This window comes from Diadema antillarum, unplaced genomic scaffold (genome assembly GCF_040938485.1).
Source record: "Diadema antillarum isolate AM-2024a unplaced genomic scaffold, OU_Dant_1.0 scf00000099, whole genome shotgun sequence".
In the NCBI taxonomy this organism is placed as follows: Eukaryota; Metazoa; Echinodermata; class Echinoidea; order Diadematoida; family Diadematidae; genus Diadema; species Diadema antillarum.
In genome coordinates, this window is record NW_027270988.1 from 3363307 (window position 1) to 3390953 (window position 27647).

Sequence of the window (27647 nt, forward strand, 5' to 3'; positions counted from 1 at the left end):
TGAAAGGATAGTGCTACTGCTTTGAAAGTTGGCATTAATTATGGACAGAATGTGGTAATGAAGCATGCTTAATTTCAGTTTAATCTGATAATCCCTTCATTGTTGTTACTCTGGTGGTTTACTTCCTGTTTTTTGTCCCATTCATCGCACAGCCAGCTCGGTTTGGTAAAGATTAAGTGCTTGAATAGACACTGTACTTCAGAGCCTCTTTTTTTAGTTCACACTTTTCCTCAGTTTGTGCTTTCTTTCCACTATTTAGATAGGTTAGGAGAATCCACTTGATTTGAGTTATACATCATTTTAAAGCTTAAAGTCTGCTCTTTCAGAATATGGTCTTAACTAAAAGTTAATGTCTGGCGACTTTTTGTTTGTTTTGAGGTGCAGGGTCACATTTAAAGATACACTGTATTCTGCTGTGACACATAGAAACCAATCATGGCAATTAATTGTACTGGTGTGGGTATTTCACATGGGTTTCAACACAAGACAATACAAGGCAGTGAGTTGCATGATATAACAAGCACATGGTAATCTCTTTACATCACACAGCATGTGATGAATAAAAAGTGCTTCTCAATTGCAAAGTAAACCACTCACAAAGCTGTCTGTCCAGTCTAGCTTCTCAAAGCATTTTGCTCATGAAAGCACAAAAAGCACACGCATCTCTTCTCATAACAGAGTCTACAGGAGCAGCAGTGTTCTTTTGGTTTATCCGTAGTTGCAACAAAATGTCACCATTTCCAGTGGTAATGGATTTTTTTTTTTTAAACCATGTCGTTACAACGGAAGAGCAATGTACATGTAGGTGGGGGGAAGCATGACGTCACCTAATCACCTCTGCTGCCATCTACAGAGTTTGATAAGTTTGTCGGTGAGTGCGGCAAGGTAGTAGGCCCCTCCTGATGCAAATGGGCAGACGTCCAGGGCCGTCGCCCCCATGGGGATCTTCTGCTTGAGAGTTCCTACGTTGGCGTCCCAAATGTGGAGCTATGATAGAAGAGAAAGTAATAAAAGTCACAGAGATTACAGACAAAGACACCTAGCATGAGCACTAAATACTTAAAGACATCACAATGAAATAGAGCACATGGATGCACAGGCAACTTCCATTGTTTATCATTTCATTGTAATTCTTTTTAAATGGTTACATATTGATAGAACTGGAATCTGTCAAAATCAAAACTTTTACAGTTATACTATCACCGATTACACTTGCTAGTACTGTACAAAGACACCACTGTTTAATAACTCTTTATGTGCCATGGTGTTTACCCTCTGTGTGCTACATAATTCTAAGACAGCAGCATGCTCACGCTTTCGGAAAATAATTTGCTTTTCATATCTATGTAACTTTCAGAGATTTGTGTTACTATTGGCATGTAATAAATAAAATTGTAGAGAAATTGCCCAGCTATGCTTAGATTGAAATTGCTTGATAAATCTATGATTGCATCTCCTTCTTTTTTCCAAATGACCAGAAGTGACAATTGTATTGTAAAGCCATGACTTTCGCACACAAAACAGTGAAAAAACACAGAATTTACTAGCAAATCCACTAGGGAATACTGCCTCAACACAATGAAAGCTACTTGTGACAGGACTGGAATTGTGAGAAACACTTTCAACGTACTGTGGCGTCTGGCGATTTATCAATCAGTTTGGGCAGGTTTGTGCGTTTGAGAGGAATATGCAAACTTGGCACGCCATCAACTGAGTCAGACATGCAAACGTGGCACATAAAGAGTTAACATCTTCAAACATCTGAATTAGTTGATTGTCACTGTTTTGTTACTAGAGGCGTGCCAAAATATATTCTGGGAATATTTACAACTTGTAATCTCTTTTCTTGTATTAAAAGCACATCCTCACTATCATTCTCAATCCTAATAAAATTACACACTCCTTTAAACTGCCAAAGTTTTCTCTACAATTGAAACTAAAGGCCCATTGCATAAAACTAGGGTTAATTGTAATTTTATATCAAAGAAGTTAAGCTCTTCAATCAGTGCTTACCATAAATGACTTCTTGACTTTGGTTGGCTATGAAATAGTGTTGCTAAAGTAGTTACTATTGGTTGCCGAGAGACAAATAATTGTGAAATTACCAGTTTTATGCGATGGGTCACAGATTTTCTTTCTTGACGATGTATTTTCAGATTCATTTGTGAAGAGACTTTGAACTTTTAAATCTGACCGATGAATACATGTACATTGTAACTTACCGCGGAGCTAGCCTCATCTCCAGCACACACCATCAATTTCTCCTCCTCACCCGGAGCGCAGTACATGGCAGCCTGTGTGAGCACCTTCATCGTGGTTCCTCCGTAGAAGGTCTGGACCGGGTTGGACGACACCAACGAGTTGCCATGGTCACCAACCAGCTGCCTCTTCATCTCACACATCTGCAGAAATAAGTTTGCGGTACAACGTGCGAAAATACTCATTAAACAAAGACATGACTTTGGCAACACAAGCATATTACCTTATCCACTCAGATAACCCCTCGTCCAATACCGATGCATGTAAAAACCTATGCCAGTTTCACCAAACATGTCATACACGAACATATATTTGTACATGCACTGAATTATAAATAAATAAATAAATAAATAAATAAATAAATAAATAAATAAATAAGTAAATAAATAAATAAATAAATAAATAAATAAATAAATAAATAAATAAATAAATAAATAAATAAATAAATAAATACAAAACTGAGTGATGTAGTCATTATGTTTACTAATTTATCACCTAGTTTTAACCTTAAATGGTATCTATAGGACACATAAAAAAAGCTCTAGCAGATTCAAATTTTTTGTTTGTATTTTCTTTTTGTCTTTTCAGTTTTATTTTCTGCTTCTTTGTTTGTTTGCCTGATTGTTTATTTCAATCTCAGGCTTGCTGGTCCTTTATGGAGCATGAGTAAAAACAAATGAATTCAATGAACGTAATGTGGGCAGGGATGGAATATTCTTCTCAAACCACAGTCTCAAAGTGCTATTCCCTATTAAAGCTCCTGAAAGAGTTAACCCGTTGAGGACTGACTGATTTTGCTACAACACATTATATTTCCCACAGACACCTGCCCGAGTATACTCGGGACTCGTCCTCAACGGGTTAAAGGTACTGATTCATGTCCAGATCTGCTTTGACAATGCACACCACTATAACTGAACCTACTTCTCATTTCTACCAACTAGTTTTGAAGGTCTAAACATCTTCTAACACGCTCACCAGAATATGTGACCTGCCACAATAAAAGGATCCTAAAGTTGCTGACGGCAGAGCCGAGAAAATTGAGTTTGAAGTGAGACCATCAAAATCGGCCAAAACCATCAGATTTCTGTTTTTGGCAAAATTTTGTAGTCTAATATATCATCTACATATCATCAACCGAAATTTTGAAACTTAATGATCAAAGGAAAGGCAAGAAATTAGCATTTTTCTGGGCCATGATTTCCTGACTTTCAACAGAAGAGAAACGTGTCCAAAGATTTAGATTTAGAGCTGCAGATAGACTTCACCCCTAGCAATGAGAAAGTGATCTTATTGGTCAGTGTGTGGCACCCTAGTTTACACTGACTGGTTGTGCGTAGACGGCTGGTGCTCAGCTTGAATGAACATCGAAGAGGTTGCTATGAGCAGACCCTTTTCATGAAGAGGTGATAACCTCCCCATGATCACGATTGCATAGGAAAAAAAACTTGGAAGGCAGATTTCTTGAAATGCTTTAAATTTCCAAGACCATTTGACATGGTCTCAGAAAATCACCAATATTTCTGCAACTGAGTACTTTAATGAGTATACGGAATTAAACCAGAAGAGTAGAGGAATAATGTCATGTCATTTTTAAAAAATCATCCTCCCCCGACTTTCAGATCCTTTTGTTGTAGCGGGTCACATACAAAAACACGAGTGTTTTTACAACCAAGCTTTCACATACATGAAACTGTCTGGGGCTTCACTGCAAAGCAATCAATGGAGTATTAACTATGCTACTCAGCCCATCCTCCCAAACCTAACCCACCCCCCCCCCCACCCCTACACACACACACACACACACACACAGCAGACAAACATGCTGGGGTAGAGGAGGTTGAATAAACTCTTATGTGCCATGGTCAAAACCCCATGTGTGCCACATTACAGGTATGTATTCTGAAAGCAGCAAAGTCAGGCTTTGGGAAAACATTCTTCTTCTTTTTCAAAGCTTTGTAACTTTCATGGAATTTTGAAACACTCTACATGAAACAAGCAAAGTTGCAGAGAAATGCCAAGCTTTGCTTTGATGTAAATTGTATGACAAATCTATGATTATTTTTCTTTAAAATGACTGGTAGCAGCATTATTGTAGAGCAATGACATTTGCACACAAAACAGTGACAGAAAATTAGAATTTATGAACAAATCCACTGGAGAATACAGCTGATAGTCAATCAATGCAGGAAATGCAAGCTGCATGTGACAGGAATGGAATCACAAAACACAGGCAAATCTCTCGTTTGAAGAAGCTACACCCCTGTAGACCATGCCAGTGTATATCTTGGCAATCAAGGACTTAAAAACCAAAGATATAAAACACCTGCTTCTTGACTCTGGCCTAATCTAAGCATCAATCACCGCCACAGGGGGGGGGGGGGGGGGGGGGGGGGGGGGGGGGGGGTCTGGCATGGGCTATGTAGCTCCATGGTGCGTGTGTGTCGACAAACTTCTACAATGCTCTCCTTCTTATTCCTGTATTTTCGTTATTTATGGGTCAAATTTTTTCGTTCGAAATTTAAAATGATTGACCATAGAATTTCTCAATAGAATATAAAATTTAAAACTTTAGAAAGAATAGAAAAAATTGAGTTAACTTTGAATGGTCTGCCACAGGCAGATATCCTTATCATGCTCTTACGTAATATGACAGCTGTTGCAGTCATTAAACCCTGGCTTGGCCTCCAGGTTTGCCACGCCTGAGTAGAAAGTTCTTTTGCAATGGGCAAATACATATCCTCCCACTTCTCAAACGAGGACTCGTTAGGGGGGTATAGCACCCCATCAGCTTCGTTTGGCAATGGGGTCTCGTCTCAAACAGGGGTTTGACGGCATGCTTTCATTGTACTGTGGTATTATATGGGTGGCATTGTGTGCTTGAGCGGGATATGCGAATTGGCATGCTGTTGACTGAGTCTGGCGTGCGAATGTGGCACATAAAGAGTTAAACATGTGCAGTTTGGGACTCACCACATATCTGGTGGCTGGGTGTGTCTTGTTGGGGCGGAAAGCAGCCAGGCAGTGCCTTGTGGTGGGTTCAAATGTTACGCTGGTACAACTTCCTGTACAGCAGAGACGACACATAATACACTCAAAGTAATTTGTGATCATCTTTACAAGTATACCACAGGTGATGAGTCAGCACCAGACATACACACAAAAACACCATTAATACTGAGCAAATGTCAAGCCTTACTTCAAATGAAACTACAACATGTATGATCCATGTACAACTAATGACGATCAAGTACTTTCATCATATTTATATTACTCTCTCTCTCTCTCTCTCTGTAGCAACAATTACTCAGAGAAAAAGTTTATAGCATTGCTTTTTCAGAGCAATATCCAATGCTTATACATATTGTACAAGAACAAGTTTTTCTTTACTCTTGAAATTTGTTGAAAAATTAAGTGTCTTGGTGTTTTCTGTTTTGTCTTATGGCCACTCATTAAATGTGATTCCATACTAAAAGCACTATGAACCCTGGATATCTGAGCACCAACCTTCCAGCTGAAGATTATGCAACCGGTAGTCCTCTGGTGCCAGCTGTTCCCAGAATGAAGCGCCCTCTAGTGTTCCTATCAGCAAACCGGCACATCTGATAGGGAATAGAAAGCAAAGATACAACTAGCCATCCGTCTTTATTAGAGAATGGGTAATGAGAATCCTGCCATCTCATTGGTCGAGAGCTACGTGTTGATTTTGTACTGGCCGCACCCTGAGTCACAGTGGTAAACATGTTATCACGCACTTGCAGCAAGAGTACATGCACTTGTAACAGAGGTTCGGGCACTATGCAAGCATTCGCGCACTCGGTACAAAATGCCTATTGGCTGAAAAATCCTGCATCCAGTATTACTCGATGCATGGTCTTGAAGTATTGAATGCATGATTTTGGGGCTTTTGTCTATGGCAAGCTACGATTGTAAAGGAAATACATCAAATAAATTTGCTACAGGGTAACAAGATCGAAAAATGGATTATTGGCAAGAAGATTGTCCCCTTTCTATAACACAGAAGACGCACTTGTCATTTTGTGCGTCAGTCGAAATAGTGTGCATACAGTAACTATGGAATTTAGCCTAAACCCACTCGGCTTCACCTTCTGGTTCAGCATTCCATACTTACCTTATGCAAACTATTCAGACGGATGTACTCAGACCTGTGCGTCACCTGTTATACAAATAGTGCATGCTCAATGATGCACTATACTGGATTAGAGAACGACAAATACTAAATTATCGCGAGTGCTGTTTTGTTTCACCGAGGCCACAGCCGAGGGGAATAGAACTGCACGAGGGATAATTTAGTATTCAGAGTTCTATAGTCCAGTACTGGTGCATCAATAGAACATGCACTTATTGTTATAGTAAATAGGACGTCCCTCCCCTCATTGTTCCCGCTAATGACTCCGAAGAAAACCCCAGCAACCTCTCAGAGATAGAACCTGACCCCACTCCGATTCCTAGCCGCGACACTGGCTTTACTGAAGTTTCAAGAAAAAGACAACGACCGAATTCCCAACCCTACTCCGATGACGAATCTGATCTGTTTCACACACCCACCCGTCCTCCCTTCAACCCGCATGTAACTATCATTGGCACAGTCAAAAACATTACCCTCATCAACCCCATCCAGATCGCATGTGAAATAAACAAGTTAGTAGGAAAAGTGTCTCAAGTCCAACGCAAACAAAAATCCTTCACTATCAAATGTTTCAATCCTAAACAGGTTCGTACTCTAATGGAACTGAATGAATTCTGCAAAACCCCAATTCGTGTCACTAACGACAAGTCATTCTCTCCTGTTCTAAAAGGTGTCATCAAACGCGTCTCGCCCGAGTTAACGGAACAAGACATCAAGGAGGCGCTGGCGGGCCAGGATGTGACCGAAGTTAAGCGCATCTCAAAGCGATCAAACGATGGTCCCACCCCAACCAATGTACTTGTTCTCTCTTTCGACTGCCCCTCACTTCCAGAATCAGTGTGCATTGGCTACGAAACTTTCCCAGTAAGTGTATATGTTCCCCCTGTTTCTCGCTGTTTTCACTGCCAGAGGTTTGGTCACACAAAAGATACATGTAGATCTAAACAGCGTTGTGTAAGGTGTGGAGAAAACCATGATCTCTCTTCCTGCCCGTCCAAATCCAATCCAAAATGTCTGCGATGCGGGGGCCCCCACAGCGCGGCATATGCAGGTTGCCCAAAGTTCAAACTTGCACGTAAAGTGCAAAATTACTCCACTTTGAATCATGTTTCCTACGCTGAAGCTGCCAAAAAACTACAGGTTACCCAATCCAACACCCAGGCTATGAATTCCAACCAAAATCCATCTGACCCGCAACATCTCCCAGGTCCTCATGTGCCCGATTCCCCTCCTCAATCCACCAATCCTGCTCCCAAGTCCAATCCTACCACCTCCTCCATCACTACTTCTCGCTCCCATCCTACCACTGCGAATGTGACCCATGCATTTACTCAACCCCAACAGGCTACTGACAGGGCCCAGGTTCACAGAAGCCTCCCAGTCCCCACAGATACAAATACGGCCTCTACTCAAACTAACAAACGGCAACTCCCTCCTACAACATCCATTCTCCTAGTAGAAAAACTAGTCTCCTTTGTGAGCACAGTTATCAACAATTTTCATGCAGCTGATTCTGACCACAAGAGAATCATGTTAGTTGTTCAATCTGCAAACACTTGCTTCGATGTGGTCGTTTCCCAGGAAAAGATATACGAACTCCTACATCAGAATCGATAATTGATCTGAACCTCATTATTTGGCAGTGGAACGCCAGAGGGCTCCCCTCTAATGGCGCGGAGCTGACTCAGCACATCTACTCTTCCCCTTCACCCCCACATGTAATCCTCGTGCAAGAGACCTGGTGTCACGATGACACAAATTTCTCCATTCCTAAGTATACTGCTCTGTGGCGCAATCGCGTCTCCTCACGTGGAGGTGGCTGTGCAATTTTTATTCACCATGACGTAAATTTCAGCAATGTTCATTATTTCCCTCACCTAGAGGGATTAAAAGTCAATATTCTGTATAGAAATGTTTCTGTCACTGTGACAAATTTTTACAATCCCATAAAAAGATTGTCCACACAAGATTTACTTTCTCTTACAGTCGACTGCCTGCCATACTATGTCATTGGAGGAGATTTTAACGCCCACCATCCTGCATGGGGAGGAACCACTATGGACCTCAACGGAAAAGTCATATTTGAATTTTGCAATGATCACGATACTGTTATACTTAACGATTCCTCAGCAACACGCTTTGACATTGCTAGAGGATCTTCCACATCAATTGACCTCACTCTTGTTCCTCCGTCATTAGCCCCCCACTGTAACTGGTCGGTATCCCCTTTTTCCCTCGGGAGTGATCATTACCTTATATCTTGTATTGTTCATTTTACTTTTCCATTAAAGCGACTTTCCATACCTAGCGCTTCCTCTCAAAATCATGATAATCTTCCGCCCCGTTGGGCTTTTCGAAGAGCCAATTGGGAATTATTTCAGCGTGAACTAGAATTGTTACATCATTCACACAGCTCCCGTCCAGCTAATATTTACGATTTGTATGATCTTTTTCTACAATGTATTACCCAAGCTGCTAATGCTTCTATTCCCCTCCAGACCCCGACCTGTCGCCCACCTCTTCCCTGGTGGTCGGCGGCTTGTTCGAGAGCTGTCCGCGACCGTCATCGTGCCAAACGCAAGCTTGATAAGTCATATCTTTTCGATGATTTAATCACTTATCTACAATTCAATGCTGCAGCCAGGCGCACCATTAGATCAGCCAAACGTTCTCATTTCACTACTTTTTGCAACTCCTTGAACCGTTTTTCCCCACTCTCAGATGTATGGTGCAAAGTAAAACTATTGTCTAACAATAACACCAGGAGTACCTTCCCACCCATACTTATAAACAACACTTATACTCATGACGCCCACTGTATCGCCAATGCTATGGCAGTTACTTTCTCTCAAAAACCTTCTTTAACCCCCACTCTTCCTCTCCCTACTTCCCAACCCCCATCATATATACATGACAATGATTCTCCTCTCAACGCTCCTTTCACCCCCAAAGAGCTTGAAACGGCAATCAAAGCTTCTAAGAACTCAGCCCCTGGGGTCGATGGAATCAACAGACAGTTGTTAAGCCATTTAACTGATAATATGTTTTGCTCTCTGTTAGAGATTATTAACACGAGTTGGGAAACGTCTGTAATCCCGCCCCAATGGAAGCACTCCATTATCAAGCCCATATTGAAGCCTGGCAAGGACAAACACTCCATCAGCTCCTACCGCCCAATTTCTCTCACACCTATTGTATGTAAACTCATGGAACGTATGATTGTCCATAGACTCTCGTACATTATTGATAAATATGATCTAATTTCTCCCCGTCAGTCTGCTTTCCTCCGACATCGTAGAATTCTCAATAATCTCCTGTGCTTAGAATCCGAAGTAAGGAAATCCCTATTCAGTAAAGGGTATACGGTCGCCATCTTTCTTGACATTTGTCAAGCCTTCGACTCCATTAATCATCAGGCACTGCTTTCCAGACTTTACTCAGTGGGACTTCGAGGTCGATTTCTAAGCTGGGTACAAAGTTTTTTGGACTCGCGAACTGTTCAGGTACAGATAAACTCCACACTTTCAGACATACATACACGCCAAGCTGGCCTCCCGCAAGGCAGCGTCATTAGTCCTCTATTATTCAATCTGTTTATTGATGAAATTACTCATTATTGTGCATCAAACGTATCCATGTATGCTGACGACATCGCTATATGGCATTCTTTTTCCAATCTCCATCATATCAATACAAAACTCCAGTCCGATGTCAATATCATCTCTGATTGGATAACACAGTATGGACTCTCTCTGTCTACTAATAAGTCTAAAGTGGTTATTTTTCACTCCCAACCAGTTTCTCCTACAGGTTTTAGTATTCGTCTCCAGAACACTCAGCTTGAAGTCGTCCCTTCTCATAAATACTTAGGGATCACCCTTGATTACTCCTTGTCATGGTCCCCTCATGTTCAAGACATCTTAATGAAATGCAACAAACGGTTAAACCTCCTTCGTTCGCTAACCGGCTCAAACTGGGGCGCCGATACACAAACCCTTCTCCTACTGTACCGGTCTCTAGTCCGCCCTCATCTCGACTACGCCTGCGAAATCTATGGTTCTTTATCCCAGCTCCTTTCTAGCAAACTAGACACCGTACAGGGCCATGCCCTTCGAATATGCACCGGCGCGTTACCATCCACTGCCCTGCATGCACTTCAAGTGGAATGTAACGAACCTCCACTCCATATACGCCGCGAAAGGGCCGCCCTTAATTACTGCGCCTATATATACACACTGTCTCCACTTCACCCCGTCCGAAAAGCCATTGGCAACTGCTGGCAATTCTCTTCGAATAAATGGCCACAAAACAAACTTCCTTTCGCTCTCCGAATCAAACCGCTTACGGACACTTTTCTAAAGCTGCAACCTATCAACGTTTATCCCAGTCCCCCTTGGTCCATTGAACATCCCAATATTGACCTCTCCCTTCACAGCTCATGTCCCAAGACCGTCCTCCCTTCAGCGCAACATCAATCCGCTCTTCAAACCATAAACACCACATATTCAAATCACCTGACAATTTACACTGACGGTTCCCATGATCCCTCCACTAACTGTTCTGGTATTGGGATCTACGTACCTCACTATCGTCATGAAATAAGTGAAAGGGTTTCACCCATCTCAATTTGCCGTACAGAGCTGGTAGCGATTCTTCTTGCCCTATCATGGCTGGAATCCTCTCCCCCTCTCAGAGCTGTTATTTTCTCAGATTCCCTCAGTGCCTTGACACTTTTGAATAACCACACCTCAAATTTCCTTGACCTTCCAAATGAAGTACTTCGTAAATGCTCAAATCTTATAATGAACGGGTGTGACATCACTTTAGCATGGGTACCAGCTCACTGTGGTCTAACGGGCAACGAAAAAGCCGATTATCTTGCCAAACAAAGTTTACGTAAGAATATTACAATCAGTGTTCCTCAAAATGTTGATGATATACGACATGTAATCAAACAGAGGTGTTTTGACGCTTGGAACGCGTTATGGCGCTCTTCTAATAGAGGACGCCATCTTTTCAACATCCAACCCTGTGCCTCAAACACCTTCACCTTTGAAAGTCTGAATAGACGTGATGAAATAATAACTCACCGTCTCCGCATGGGCAGAGCCAGATTAGCAACTTTTTATCATATCATCCGTAAACATCCCACCGGTTTTTGCTCAATGTGCAATGTATTGGAAACCGTTGAACATTATTTATTACACTGCAAACAACACACACGTCAACGTACGAATCTCATACGTGCTATCCATAAGCAATCACCCAGCATCTCTGATTTACTCGCAAACCAAAAAGCTCTGGACGCAGTTATTACCTATGTCAAGGAAACAAACAAATATCTCAGTATTTAAGATTGCATAACTTTGCTGTAGCACGGACTTTGCGAAGTCCTGCAAATTCGATGCACTATCATTTTGCAATCGCGTAGATTTCAAGGTATTTTGTGAATCGTCTGTATTATGTGTTATGATGCATTATATTATAAATTGATTACCTATTAATGTTTTCTTACATTGTTTGCTGTGGCATGCATTTGGGGAAGTTTGTATGTATGCATTATCAACTGCTGTGGTGGATTTCAAGATAATTATTATGTATTATCTTCTGGAAACGCAGATTTTCAGAATATTTGCGAGTTGCCTACGAATTTTGGCTTATGCTTATCAATATGTTTTTTTTTTCACTAATGTTTGATTGTGATTAATCTCACTTATGTTTTATTTAGTCTCATTTTCCCCTTCCCAGTACACAGGGGAAGGACTTTCACTCTCTCCTATCCTCAGCGTAGTAGACCTTCACAACATCCGCACCGGACTTCGCTCCCCGGTTCCCAGCGAGACCAAGCCGAGCCTGGTCACCCGTCACGTCGAGGCCTCCTCCTTCCACCTCGCCGAGGTGCCGGAATCTGCAGCAAGCAGGTTTTGGGAGTCACTCGCTGCTGCAGATCTCGGCATCTCCCTCAATTTGCCTTTACTATGTAAAACATTATACATGTACATATTTTATTGTCTTGCGTTCCTTGCTTGTGTTTCCCTCGCAAGAACAGGGGATTTCTTCGTTCATAATATAGTTATTTATAAATGATATACTTTTTTTTTTGTATAGTGAGAACAACTCTAATTTCTGTAAATCCCCTCTCGTATGAGTCGCCTGCACTTATTTAATACTTATGAATTTGTGGTTTTAAAAAAAGAATTATTTGAAGAATATATGACTCCCACTTTCTGGCTCTAAAATTCTACCTTTTTGGGGGGCTTGAAGCCCGCAGGTGTACTCGTACGTCATACAGAAACCACGATTATATTTGTACATCATTTCTCCGTTGTTTGTTGCAAACGACTTTGCTGTTTAAGTATCAACGCTTCTGGATTTTTCACGAATCATTGATGTGACGCACAGAGCTCTATGATATAAACACTGTATATATATTTTGTTTTTGTTTTTTCCTTTCTCTCGAAATAATGATATTCATATAAACACTGAATATATATATATATTTTTTTCTTGAAACAATGATACAGTTATAGTAATGTTCCCTATTCTGTAATTTACATCATTGTGTGTGCGTTTATTTAGATACTGTATACTATTTTGGGTTGACCTCTGATATTAGTAAGTGTGTGCGTGGTTGGAGATGGATATGTGTGTAAGTGTAGGTGCACGTGGGTGAGTTAATGTGTGGTACACGCGCGCGTGTATGGTATAGTAATTTGAGTTTGCTTAACCAAAGAATTTGAGGTATTTATAAATATCATTTGAGCTCCCTCGTGGAGACCTAATTAGCTCCTTTGTGGAGACAATATGAGCTCCCCCATGGAGACTTAATGAGCTCCTTTGTGGAGACAATATGAGCTCCCTCGTGGAGACGATATGAGCTCCCTCGTGGAGACTTGGTACATACATATATATTCAATAATGTTCATATTTTTCTAAGATTGATAATGACTGTTTTATGTTAAGTGATGTCTGGGGCAAATTATTTGTATAGGGCCCCATTTTTCTCTTTCTTCTTTCTTTCTATAAAACAACAACAACATAAATAGGTCCCTCGATCTAAATGTCTTTTCCGTAGGTCTAGGCCCTAGAATTTCTAGATCTAACTTTAGACTCACCGTACCGGCGGCACTGATTTCTTGCACGCAGAGTTAACCACAACCTACTACTGTACTGTAGTTTACGTACACAGCGCGCGACGCTAGTACAGTCGCGTATGCGTATTGTACATCACAGAGCAGACTCGCGTATAAACTCCTACATTCTGCGTCCAGTGTTCTACGCGCGCATACGTTGAAATGCTTGGCCTTGTCCTAAGGTACGATCCTCCCTGCGAGAATCTCTGCGTACATAAAGTGTAGGCCGCGCTGTAAGCAAGCGTTCGGTACAGTGGCACGGTCGTGCCACTATACCGGAATTTTTCCACAATCATGTGATGCTATCCAACCAATCATAATGCAAATTTCATGATACCTATTTACTATATATCAATATCACCCTACATAGTCTCTTACCTGTTTCTCATCTAGACCAGGACCCCATTTCATAAAAGATGTTAGGATAGCAAGTTTGCTGGAATGGCAAATTCCCATGGTAACAGCAAATCAGGAAGCTGGATTCTTGTCATTACCTTGACAATTGCCACTCTCTCTCTCTCTCTCTCTCTCTTTGATACTTGAGTCCAAGAATTAAAATTAGGTGGGTAATGTGCATGCGACTCCTGAAATCTGAACATGGGCAGAGTTGGCTAATACACTGGATCAAAAAATAGTTTAGGAAAACGACAGGCCGGAGTCACTGATGTATCAACACAGCACAGATACAGTATCTACAGTGGAACAGCGAGGTGGCTCATCAGTCTGTAGCCTGTCACCACTGAAATCAAATTGACTCGGATTTAAGTCAAACTGGGATTAGCCCAAGCAATGTAGTGTGGAAAGATACCATGCCCTCTCAGTACTTAGAAGAAATACACTCTGTCCATCAGATAGGACATGAATGTGGCGGTCCCATGTATGAGAGCTCCAGGTCATGAATTGTGAAGGTGAAAGAGCCCATTCCACTACAGGGTATCTCTCAGTGTCAGTACTGTGTATTTAGAAAAGTATGGGGTAAAAGTGAAATATACAAGGTTGGTGTTTAGTGCACTACATTTGGTAAATGATCCACCCAACACACAAACATATCTCCCCTCAGCACACACATAAAACAGAATATAGCCAAATGATGCTGACCCCTTGTGATTCGAGGTGGCTAGCAATGGTCAGCAAATGATATCAAACAGGCACATATTGCCCTAAAGAGACAATGAAGATAAAGTGCATTGTACAGTTCGACCTCGATTATCCGGCCATGTCGAGATCAGCGCTCATCCGGATAAGCGAATTGCCCGGATATGGGAGACACAATGTTAATGTATATAGCTGCCGTCCAAGCTGCCGTCCCAGTACACTGGCAGCTACGCAGGTAGCGTACCCCGCAACGGTGGTTCTTATGGTGAATTTATAGATCATGACTGCTTACTTTTATGATGATAATGTGGTGTGAATTTATGTTAGTTCTGTCGAGAATGTTGTACGTAAATCATGTGAGTTTTGTAGAAATCTTTATTGAGTTTAAAGTCACTGTTTTTTTCTCAATTTTTGGATTAAAAAAAAAAAAGTCCTTCACTGCGTTAACGAGACCGGATAATAGGGATTTCCGGATAAAAGGAGGCCAGATAATCGAGGTCGAACTGTATATCAAACCATGGTTTAGAGGATTTCATAGATTAGGGAGCTTAGATTTAACGGGGACGTGCAGAGGAAAAAAAAAACTATTCTGAGCGTGCGCAGAATCATGTATGAAAGTCGATCTATTTACAGCTCACGCGTCTGAGTTTTCACTACGCGTTCTGTGCTATTTTTACGTCCGCTCAGCTCATGATGTAGAGAGCTACTTCATGTACTGAACATATGGGGGCACCATTTCATATTTAAGCGTTGCATCTCAGCGTAATCTAAAGCTACTTTTCAGCACAACGCAGAGAAGAGGAGAGAACGTCCAGCTCAAGCGTCAGCTTGAGCGTTGCCTCAAACGTCCGTGCAGCAAATCTACAGCTCCCTGTTACTCCAGCAGAAGACTTACGGAAAGGTGACTCTTGTTGAGCTGGGCACGTATCGCAGCGAGACAATGGGGCATCGCGAGCCTTCCTTGGTCAGGGTCTGCACCTCCGCGTCAGGCTTCCTCGTGTCGTAGATCAGCACGGCGCCATTCTGGAGGCCGGCGTAGACATAGTTCGTGTTGGCAGAGTTCCAGGCACAGCACCAAGCAGGCATGGGGCAGTTATAGCTGAAAATGGAGCAGAAGATTAATACTAACATCCACTTTTTTACGAAAGTTCAACACTTGTTACATTGTGAAATCCATATAATAATCATGCCATTTTGAGTAGTCAAATCTAGCAGAGCTGAATTTGTACAATATATCAAGTGGGTAAAATACACTGTATATACACGTGTATTTTTTTAATTTCATCAGCTCTTCAATTGGTACAGAGGTCTGGCTAAGAGTTGTCAATGAAAGGAGAGTTCTAACCCCCTAATCCCTAAATTGTTTTCAAAGCTGTCCTCTAAAACCAAGATACATTGCTATACCTGAGTACTCTTCCCCACCATATTGCAAGGTCAAATTTGGATGGATTACGGAATGCTGATACAAATGGCCAGGCAATTTAAAAGCTAAGAGCCTGAGAACATAATGGGTCGTGCAAAGATTAGCCATATCAATTATCTAACTGGCAAAAGTCTAGCATGAGACAGATTTGAACGCAGTATCTATGTTGAAGCAATCTGTGTGAATTCAAAGTCAATGGCATAATGTCCCTGGTACATGAAGGGTCAACTGTTAAGTGCTTTGAGAGCCATAGGCACGAAAAACCTGATAGTTTTATTCACTGTCCAGGGTAACTGGTACAAAAAAGGAAAAACAAAATTGACTCCACTACGAGGGTTTAATGCTGGGCTGACAGACAGACGGAGATACTCACGACTGGACCACTGTGTTGCTGGACAGGCTGGTGATCTTCAGTGTCTTGTCCACAGAGGCGGTTAGAATGAGACCATCATCCCGTCCGTCCAGTGCCACACCCCTGATGGGTTTGGTGTGGATCGGTATGTACTGACAGGTCTTGAAGTCCATGGCACTTATCTGGGAGGGCAAAACGTACAAAGGATTGACTCCCAGTCTGTGGTGTGCATTCAATTGGAAATATTCTCACATTATCCATATAAAGTAGTACACTACTATATCTCACTCTCTCCTTCCAATCCATGTAGATTTCTCCCCTCCCTTTTCCACCTATATGTTTGAAATTGAATTTCATCAAAGCAGGAGAATTGCAATTTGGTTTACAACCCTTTTTTTTTCAGAAGCCTTTACAAACCTGTGTAAACAGTACCAGAAATTCTGCTTTAGAGCTATTTTCTATTTTTTGTTTTTTATATACACTTTATCTTTTTCTTGCTTTTCATTTTTTATATCGTCGCTGGGCAACAAGACGTCGTATAGAGCTACAAAATGTCAAATATTCAGGAGAGCCAAAAAACATGGCGACCAAAGCACTGTGGCAAATGGGACAGCCTTTCCTTTGACATGCCGTGGTGGCTTCATTTTTGAAGCAAGACAGTTGGGATTTGGACAGGACATCACTTAACCCATTATTTGACCATTAATCCAAAAAAGTAATTTTCACCAGACTTGCAGATACAAGGTCTTGTCACCCCAGCGACAATATGTATTTTGATGTGAGTGTGTGCAATGACTTTACAGCTCATAGACCCAGAACTATGAATGAAAAAGAGCGTCCTATAGTAAGAAAAATGCTGATTGGAACTCACCTTTTTCAGGCCGTAGCCCTGGAAGAGTTGATTGGGTGAAGGCATCGAGGCAAGGAGGATCCCGTTGGCAGGGTCATAGGTCAAAACTCTGCAGTTACCATTCTGTTTAGAAGGCAAAACAAACAAATGTATTCTTTTATTCCATCATTAAATCAGTTTGCTTACTTCCAACAGACACATGAGCCTGATCTTCAAATTTAATCTATCTTGTACAGTTTTCAGCATAATACATGTATGTGACAAAATCAAGCTAACCGAGGGTCACCTTTAGGGTTCAATTTGCAGCAGTTTTATAGTAAATAAACAAAAATGCAAAAGTGAAGTAAAAGAGGCTGAATTGATTCTGCATGAATGGATGTAAAAAAAGATTCCTCTTGAAGATCATTCCATTCTCTGAATTTCTTTTGTTTTTTTTTTTTTTGTTTTTTTTGTTTGTTTTTTTGTTTGTTTGTTTTTTTGTTTGTTTGTTTTTTTGTTTTTTTAAGGGCACACATCATTTGTTTCAATTTTCTAGTCATTACAGCACAAATCAGGTCGCTACTTTGGAGTCATTGGTCACTTACCGCAGAGACTGTTATGGTCTTCTCAAGGAAGTAATGTCCAGTCGACTGGCCAGCAGGAGTGTCCGAGCTGGACGATCCCATACTGGAGTTACCGCTGCATCATAAATGATATACAGATTGAAATGCTTCAGTAGCACAGAGAGAGCATTTCCAGATATGTGGCTGCTTTTTTACTGAAAGAAAATAATATCTGTGATGGGTAGCATAAGTTTGATTTTACAGTGTCATACTATCACATACATGTAAACTATTTATTACGTGTCCTGGAGGCAAATACACAAACTCACATGAAAATTGTAACATTTATAATAGGCAAACAAGTATATAAACACAGATACATTCATGAATAATAATAAACCCCCCCCCCAAAAAAAAAAAAATAGAACAAAGCAAAGAAAATCAAAATCACAGATTTAACAATATTTTTCTAAGAATCTACAATGTATGAATTACGTAAATGTCTTTTTTTTTTTAACTAAACGTTGACATGAACAAAGCTGGTAATTAATGCTTATTAAAGCAATACGTCTTGTGCTCCATGGGACAAGACAGTGAGGAGAAAATGCCTTTGCTACCTAACGTAAACAAACTTTTGCAAAATTAATTCAGATCGCATACAATGAAACTGGCAATGCCATGAATGAAATTCACAAGATTGGAGTATTTGATAAAAATATGGAACTTTAGCATGCCATTAATCTTGCTGAACCAGTTGAACGGGAGTGTCTAGGTCATACAGCAGGAATGCCAACCTCATACACTGATCTTTTGTTATAACGAAGTCCTCGGGGCCGGCAGTTTTCTTTTGTTAAATCAAAGTCTTGTTACAACCGAATAAATGAACAAAAAAAAAAAAACATAGCATGGATAATGTTGCGGCCTGAATTTTTACTTTGCTATAACCATAATGTCGTTACAACCATGTTCATTATAATGGAAGTGCACAGCATTACAGTTATTTTGGGGCTGAAAAAGCATCTTTCTTTTCGGTGAAAAGCAGTATTTTTACCTTTCTGGCAATAGACAAGTGCAGCAGTAAAAAAAAAAGAAAAGAAAGAAAGAAAGAAAGGACGAAAAACAGCATTTTCCATGAAACCTAAAGAATTTTTGAATAAAACAGTGCAAAATACTGCAAAAAAAAAAGGAAAAAAGGAATAGCTGGCATATGTGGCAGAGGGTGAGGCACAAGATTGGCTGAAGAGAAAGAGTACTATCAAGCAAGATATTCCCGTGGCATGAACTTTTTCGCGAATTGGAGGCGACAGCCTTTTTCGGGGCATGAAATTTCCGTGAATTGCCACTGGCATCCAATGCATACAGTGTAGACAAGAACTTTTGTGTGCATTTTAACCCGTTGAGGACGAGTCCCAAGTATATTCAGGCAAGCGTCTATGGGAAATGCGTGTTGTAGCAAAATCAAACCGTCCTCAATGGGTTAATTTCGCGAATCCTGGCTCTCGCGAAATTCGCGAAATTAAAACGCATGAGAACATTTCCGGTTTGCAGTATCTCACCTCCTTGAAGCCGACTTCTGGTGTGCCTCCAGCATGGCTTTCATCCTCTTCACCTCCTCTAGGGCCATGACGTATCTCAGCTGGGTCTGGGCTGCATCCATCTCGGCCTTCTTCCTTAGCTCCTTCTCCTCCTCTAGAGCCCTGGGAGGGATGGAGGGATAGAGAGATGGATGAATGGATGGCAAAATAGAAGGATGAATAAATGGATGAATAGAGGGATAGATGAATGGATGGAAAAATGAATACAAAGATAAATACACATCGAAAAGGGGACATTCTTGCTTATTTCACACCACAAAAAAGTGGCATGAAAATAAAACTATGCACAATTTTTTGCCTGTTACAGGCAACACTACTGTATGTTTCTATACCGCAAAATTCTTTGTACCTGACAGAGGGAAAAAAAAATTGTAATTCACAAACGCATGTAAATTTCCATTTTTACAATTGATGGATACATTGTAGGTAGATGGATAGATCACGGATGAATTGAATACATATTTCACATCAGGATGAAAGTTTTCTGTGGCGTTTACGTTGTTTTACCTTTGTATACGTTTCGGTTTAACAACGTAAACAATCCTCAAGTTCCGAATGCAAATGTTAAGTACAGTACATTTTAACTGGATATCAAGAGATATTCAATTTTTCAAAGTGCATCCTGTAAAGGATGTAGAGGGTAAAGAGGAACTTGTAGGAAATTGTATCACTCCAGTTTGAAACTGCATTTAATAGAACAGTTCAACATACAGAAAGCACTTTTAACAACAATAACAGCAACGACAAAGAACATTGATTTGATTATTAAAGAAAACTACAAGGAGCCTTACTTGATTGCACGATCCCGTTCTGAGGTGTCCAGTGCCTTGAGAGCCTTGGCGTAGATGACTCGTATGTCGGTCTTCTTGGCTTTGCTGTTGCACTGTGGACACTTCCCTCCTTGTCCTTTCAGCCACTGCTCAATGCAGCTACAATGTACAGAGAGACACACCCATTACTCCACTGGTATCAAAGCGATTACTTGTAATCCCCCCACCCCCAATCATCCTCTAGAGGCTGTGAATAAACCAAGATACTTATGATTTCAATGCATCGCAATCAGCAAAGATAAAACCTAGAGCACAACTGTACTACAAATGTAAATATGTCACTACCTGCAGAGGTGGAATTCATCTGTTTTCCTCTCTTTGATAGAACAAAGAAACAAAAATCAAATGATGTTGAAGGTGTAAGGTTCATACACAACATTTTAATAAATGCAATGGTATAAGTGGATTTTAACACAAAAATGATCAGGTCACATTCATAACTTTTAGTGCATTCATACTTTTGAATAATGTGTTTAAAGAAGTGTAATAGTTGGAAGCTATGCATTTACAGTGGATATGACAATATTTCACAATAAAGTGAAGAAAAAAAATGTACACTGTAACTGTTATTCCCCAATGTTTAGGTGTGTGCAGAGTTGCTGTTTTCCTTTTCTCTAATATTACAGTACTTTCAGTGCTTTACATTTTATTTATTCAGCCACATGAACAAAGACATCACACTTCTCTCCAAGAAGCCAAGATGGTGGATGACTTAAATCACATCTCTTTTTGCCATAACTTCTAAGTTACATATCATCCTCTGCTCATGCAGAAATAGACAATATCTAGTAATGGCTGGTTAATTGAATACAATGTAGCAAGGCTTGGCTTTACCTCTGACCAAACAGATGACCGCATTTGAGAGACACGAGTCGGTGAGAGCCGGACGTTGTCCATGTCTCATAGCAGATGATACAGGATTGCTGAGGAAGGTTGATTTGAAAAAGATGATATATTACAATAAACAGATAAAGAAACAAAAAACCCATGTGCTTCCTATTAGCAAATTATTTTACAAATCATCCTATATCACAGCAAACACCACTAGACCACATTAAAAAGTTCTACAATGCACCTACTCTCTGTAGGCCTATGAGCTGTTATTATTGTGTACAGATACATGTACACTGTATTTCTAATAATGAGGAGGTAACTTTCATTTTTTTTAAGATGTTGCTTTGGAGTCAAATTCAATGTTGCCAATTTAATTACCATAAAAATCTTTGCAACAAAAGTACTGAACAAGTAGCTAGGTTTCTATCAAAGTAAGATTTTTTTTTTTTTCTGCAGACAAGACAATTACCGATTCATCGTCACTGCCGTCAGTGCTGTCTTTAGCTGTACCGGCAGCTGGCTTCTTGGCCTCCTGGAAATCACACATCGAATCATTGCTGCTCTCATCCTCGTTGGTAACACCCCCTTCTTCCATTGGCTCCTCCTCCTCCTCATTAGCTGCTGCCTGATTGGCTGATGGCCCAGCTTGGCTCTGTCTATGAGCATCAATACCTGATGACGATGGTGATGGTGTTGCAGAACCACCATTTCCACGGTTCTCATTGTTTCGAACTCTGTGCAAGCTACCTCCAATGTCAGTTCCTGATTGGTCAAAAGTTCTTCTATCATTTGCATATTCACTTTCTCTCTCAGCTGACTGCTCTGGTGCAGTTTCTACCCTCCTAGCATCAGCAGCTGAATGCAAACTGCTCTGCGAGCGTACAAAGTTTGAAAGACCACTGGGGCCTGGTACGTCAAGGTCTATTGTCACCCCTGTGGCATGATGCAGTCCTGATGTGGACGCACCTGCCGCTGATGTGGATGCACCCGCTGTCAACACGTCAGAACTGGTTAACTCCGGTCTGATCTGGTTCTGGCTGGAAGGCTGTGGTATTACAAGCAGTGATTCACTCTCTGCCTGTGAGGCGCCAGGCATATCGGCTCTCATCTCCGTACCGTCGCCAACAGGTGCATCTTGCGCCTCTCCACGTGTTCCGGATGAGGGCTAAAAAATAAAAAACATGCGATGTATACAAACAAGTAGTGTATAATACTCGCATAATCTATAAATAAAGGCATAGGAAAGCAGAACATGTGACAAATGGGCCCAACATCTCACGTGTGATGCCAAATGAAGGGGCACAGCAATAGACATTGGTGTGTTCACCTACAAATTGTAAATGCACAAAATGCATCTACTTTTTACGTACATCACTCAATATGTACACTTGTACTCTGTACATCAGTATACATACTATGTGCATGTTTATGTATGCACTACCAATTAAAATGTGTGATGTGGGTCACAATTACGAAGATGCCACCAGGAATACCTGAATCTTTGTGTTTAACAGAAAGAAGAACATTGTACATCAATTGAGGTTACTCATTTGCACGGGTATTACAAGCTCATCAAAATCGGAATGCGATGCTGGGCACAACGCGATTGGACTAGTCAAGTACAGGTACAGGTGTACATGTATCAGGCCAAACAATAAAATATGTTTTATTTTGTAGAAACTATCAGGTTACGTTGCAGTACAACTTGCAAAATTAGGCCTTCTTGATCACAACTAGCAAAAACTTTAAAGTACATGTACAATGTACATATGATCATAGGCAAGTACAATTGTACCTGATTGGCAGGTTCTTCGCCATCAGAAATCTCCGTCGCATCAGAGTCATAGAGATCCTCGGAGCCTTCACCATCATCGCTGTCGAGCAGGATGGTGGACCTAGAACTGTTGTCATCTTCGTCCATGGTCCCCTCCATTTCAGATCACCAGCTTCAGATGTACATTTCAGTTCATTTCTTCCAATTAGTTGTGTCCTTTAACTTGAGGCTTCTTGTACACATTCATCGGATTCCTGCAAAACAAATACAAAACAGTAGACCGAGACCCTAGATCCTTATCAACTTTTTAGGTACACCACTTGAATTTAAAGCACTTCAACTAGACCCCTGTCTACTCTACTTTAAGTAACGTACTGCAGCGCAGGTGCAGTAGGCCTGGTTGTATAATTTTGATTACTACACTTTTAGACTTACAAATTCTAATATCTTGCAATCTACTTGTACTTGCAATAAACATGATTAAGCATTTTCCTATTGCGAACAGCAGAAAATGTGAGACAATTTTCACAATCTATGTTCTATTATGTACATGCAGCCGACATATCTAATGCTTTTTAGCCCGACCAGACGACTGGGCTGTGTAAACAGTGTAGTTACCAATACTTAAATTGCAAACAGTATTTCACAGTAAGTCCAACCTTCTGTTTTTTCTCTTCCCAAAATTTGCAACCGTTGTGTTGGCTTTGTTTCTGTCCTTTGAATAGGCCTACTACTGTAGGCCTAGATCATGATAATGGAGAAGAAGATCTGTGTTACTGTTTAGTGAATATAAATAGTAGACAAGGCCTACACTACCAAATATTTAAAACCTTTTTAAAAAGTGAATAAAAAGGTAGTGTATAACTTATATGTAAATGTAGCTGAGTCCGAGCCTGGTTACTTTTTTAGTCAATGACCGATGGCAAAGGATCAGTCTGTCATTTATTAATTTACCCTTGGTGACATGGCATTGGTGATATAAATATTTTCCGTAGAGAATACGGTTGTACGTCGGGCTTCACGGAATCCCCTCAGAGGAGAACTGAAAAAGTTAAAAATATATATATATATAGAAAAGGGTCTAACCATAAAATTTTTTTTAAAAAGGGATAAAAAAAATTCCTCAGACAGACATCCTTGACCATTCGAGGGCAGCACTTTACCGGAAGAAGAAGAAGAAGAAGAAGAAGAAGATTTTTTTTAATCTACTGACTGGACTGTATTTTCATTGTAGGCCTACTGTTATTGCGTTCTTGAGTTATTACATGTTTGATGTAGGGAGCTTTAGATTTGCAGCGCTGATATTTGAGACGACATTTGCAGTGGACGTTCTCCTCACCCCTTGCATTCATTGTGCTGAAAAGCAGCTTTAGATTATGCTGAGACACAAGCCAAGGTATGAAAAATAAAATGGTGCCCCCATATATGATGGGTGCATGAAGCTTACGAAGTAGCTCTCTAGATTGTGATTTGAGCAGACGTAAAAATAGCTCAGAACGCGTAGATTCTACTTTTCTAGTAAAAAAGAACTCACATGACAGACGCAACGTTCCCAAGCTATAGTATAACTTGGTAGAACAACTATACACTCTAACGTTAAATTAGATCAACTTGACGCATGACGCTCGTTTTTGCGCATGCGCAGCCACCTGATTTCTGAACATGTCTTTTTTTCCCCCTCTGAACGTCCCCGTCGCAAAAATCTACACTGTAAAGCTATTATTATACAGTCAGAACTCTTTAAAATAATTGATAACATTACAGCGCTCAGCTTCTGCCAAAAGTTAGACACTCAACAGAGTCACCGCAGCAGAGTATCCCCATCTCCCCAGCCCAGCTGACCCTGGGCCTGGTTATCCACTGCCATTACATTAATGGTAGAAAATGGCATAAACTTCCCACCTCCCTGCTTAATGCCATCAATCATGCACCGATGCACTGACAGGGATACTCCTCAGGCTCAGTCCTCACGACTGTGACTGTTTTTAGTCCATACTACTAATACTATTCCCACTAACACTAACATTGACTAACACTAGTGTTACTGTTGTGTTACAGTGTTAGTCTAGGGCAAGTCCAAGCTATTTTGCACCAGTAACGCATGGGACATCACAAGAAGATTTAGCCCTATATTGCACTGTTAAAGGCAGACGATCGTCATCCCTAATGGTATGTAAACTCAGAACGACCGAAGTTTGTGCATGCAATTGCGCAATGCCAGACTCGGTGCTACATGTATATCCATAAACGTGTGGGACAATGCTGCCACTGAGACATGTGTGTGTATGTGCGTGTGTGTGTACACATCATACACAAACATTGTGACCACGAGCTGCAGTGATTGGAGGAGAGAGGCCAGAAGACGCGTGGCTCTTTTGGCCTCTCTTCATGCGCATGCGCACTGAGAATGTGCGTCCAAACGGAAGCATTCGTGGCTCGCTCGGACAGCCATTTTGGTTCAGGAAATTTGTAGCACAGAACTCTTGTAGTCTAGAGTGTTGTTCGCTGACCCATTGAGCCAGCGCTATTCTCATTCGGGGTCACTACATTTGATACAGAATGGGGGAGGCAGCGTGTTGCGTTCGTCTCCATGCCGCACAAACCACTCGCCACGATTGTATGCCTTTAAGATTGAAACTTCATATGTTGGGCTGCTTTTGATAGCTAGTACTAGTAGGTATCTTCGTTCAAAACAATAGAAATAATGAGAATCATGCATTCAGTGTTTAATTTATGCAAATTTATTCTCCAGTAACGCATGGGACCAGAAAGATTGTCCTTTTTTTCTTCTTTTACTTTTTATCTCAATTATTGTGAAAATACTTGGTTTACTATAAAATCATTACAAACATCTTTTTCTACAACAATAACTGTACCTGAAACAAAATATTTCAGAAAAAATCATGAAACTGTTTTCTCTCAAGGTCAATTATAGAAAGATAGGTATATAGTAACGCGTGGGGCAAGTAACGCGTGGGACATTTTTGTCACTATGAATATTGTGATGTGAATTGCACATTTACTCAGAGAAACTTTATATGTGGTACCAATTATCTAAATAGATGTATTTCTAATAAATTCTTGCAAATTTCAATGATTTAGACCCAGCAGAACAATAGATACAATAAAAAATATGAAATGCCTGTGTTATCCTTTATTTTTTGACATTTGACTTTGAATGTGACCTTAATTGAAAATAGCATGTAATGATCTTTTGTGAATTATTTATCCAAAGTGGAACTTTTCACCAAATTTCAAGTCAGAATTCAGAAAATTACAAAAAATCCTAAATGTACACATTTCCCATAGAAGACTAAGATTTACTACACTTCCACTGACTTGTACACAAATCGTCCCACGCGTTACTAAATTCAATTAAAAATTGCAAGTACAGGTATGAGATTTATAATATCAGACTATAAACTTTTTATCTCTTGGATATGATTAGGTCCATTGTGAATTTGGTCTTTAATATGAAAGTTGCAAGTCAATTAAATCATTAACTTTTATGCAAATGAGAAATAATGACCTAAAAAAGTAACGTGTGGGACATGCTAATATTGGCCCATCCCTCATTTGCATATTTAATCAGTTGAGAAACTTAATCAGTCATGACAACTTGTTATTCAGACTTAAGGTCACCATACTTATTTTCATAAAAACTTGTAACGTTAAAACTTAAAAGATATAGGGCCTAGATCCGTATTATAAAATGCAGGATTTTTGAATGTCCCACGCGTTAAATACCGGTATAGCCAGGTGCCCGCACCTCGTCAGGGGCCCGAATACCGTCACCCCGCTCAAAATCGTTTTGAGCGCACTGAACAAAAATGTATGCCCGGGACTGTGTTCTGTACGCTTGAAACTTGGCAGGACTACCACAACCAAGCAAATTGTGGTGAAAACCGAACAGTTTTTCGCGAAAATCTGAAATTTTAATAGGGCTATAGGAATACGTGTTATATCACCCGCACGCATCTTTTACGTGTATGTCTATGGGAACATCACGGTCACCCGCACACGTCTTTTACGTGCTAAGTCTATGGGAGAGCGGGTGACGAGTTGCGGGCCCCTTCCTTAGCGCGCAACTTTTTCGCGTCGTTCGCCTTTGACGACGATAGCTGCAAATTTTCAATATCGATCAGTGAACTTGTGATTCCATTGGAATTTTGAGCATTTTTCCTGTATGTGAGTTGGATTTCAAAGAATTTCAGTGGCGAAATGTGATTCAATCATGGGCAAACATTAACTATGACGAGGTGCGGGTCACCCAAGTATACTCTAAATTTTAATTTATGCAGATTAATTAATTTATCGCTGGTTATGCGGAAGGATTTTTACTTTTTCTTTTTGATATTCATGTATTTTAACTTCTTAGCTTTTTTAATAAAATGATACTAAGTTTATGTAGATTGACCCATTTTGAATTTTCAGTCTTGTGTGATCAAATAGACATAGAGTCTAGTCGATTATACTTTAGTTTTATACTAGTCTAACGTTAGATCTATATAGTCTACATGTACATTTTTGCAGCTTGGACTTGACCTCTAACACTTAACACTTAGTTAGTCAGTACAGTAGCAGTAGAATTAGAATTCAGTTACCTAGAAATGACGGCATGACATTCTTTCTTATCTGGCACAACTCACTGACTAGACTTCTAACAAGTTAGAGGTCTAACGTTAGCACAATTCGTCCGTATCTCCAGCTCCATCTGCAGAGAATAAAATTGGCATGGCAATCCCTTCTCGCTACAGTTTGCAAGTGTCAATGCATGCATGACATAACGCCACCACTGCTTGCATGCAAT

The 27647-nt window shown here is 40.5% G+C and overlaps 1 protein-coding gene across 1 annotated transcript; it reads right to left on the bottom strand.

Moving 5' to 3' along the window:
- Window positions 1-283: 283 nt before the first annotated feature.
- On the bottom strand, window positions 284-27574 carry LOC139718703 (E3 ubiquitin-protein ligase rfwd3.S-like). The gene is made up of 14 exons (XM_071630165.1): window positions 27442-27574; window positions 22859-23091; window positions 21533-22228; window positions 21064-21152; window positions 20191-20328; window positions 19361-19501; window positions 17847-17940; window positions 17284-17385; window positions 16434-16594; window positions 15533-15736; window positions 5767-5861; window positions 5233-5324; window positions 2223-2402; window positions 284-987 (listed from the first exon to the last, which is right to left on the bottom strand). Exons 2-14 carry the CDS (start codon window positions 22994-22996, stop codon window positions 832-834), a joined length of 2286 nt encoding a protein of 761 aa, XP_071486266.1. The 5' UTR covers window positions 22997-23091; window positions 27442-27574; the 3' UTR covers window positions 284-831.
- Window positions 27575-27647: the final 73 nt, after the last annotated feature.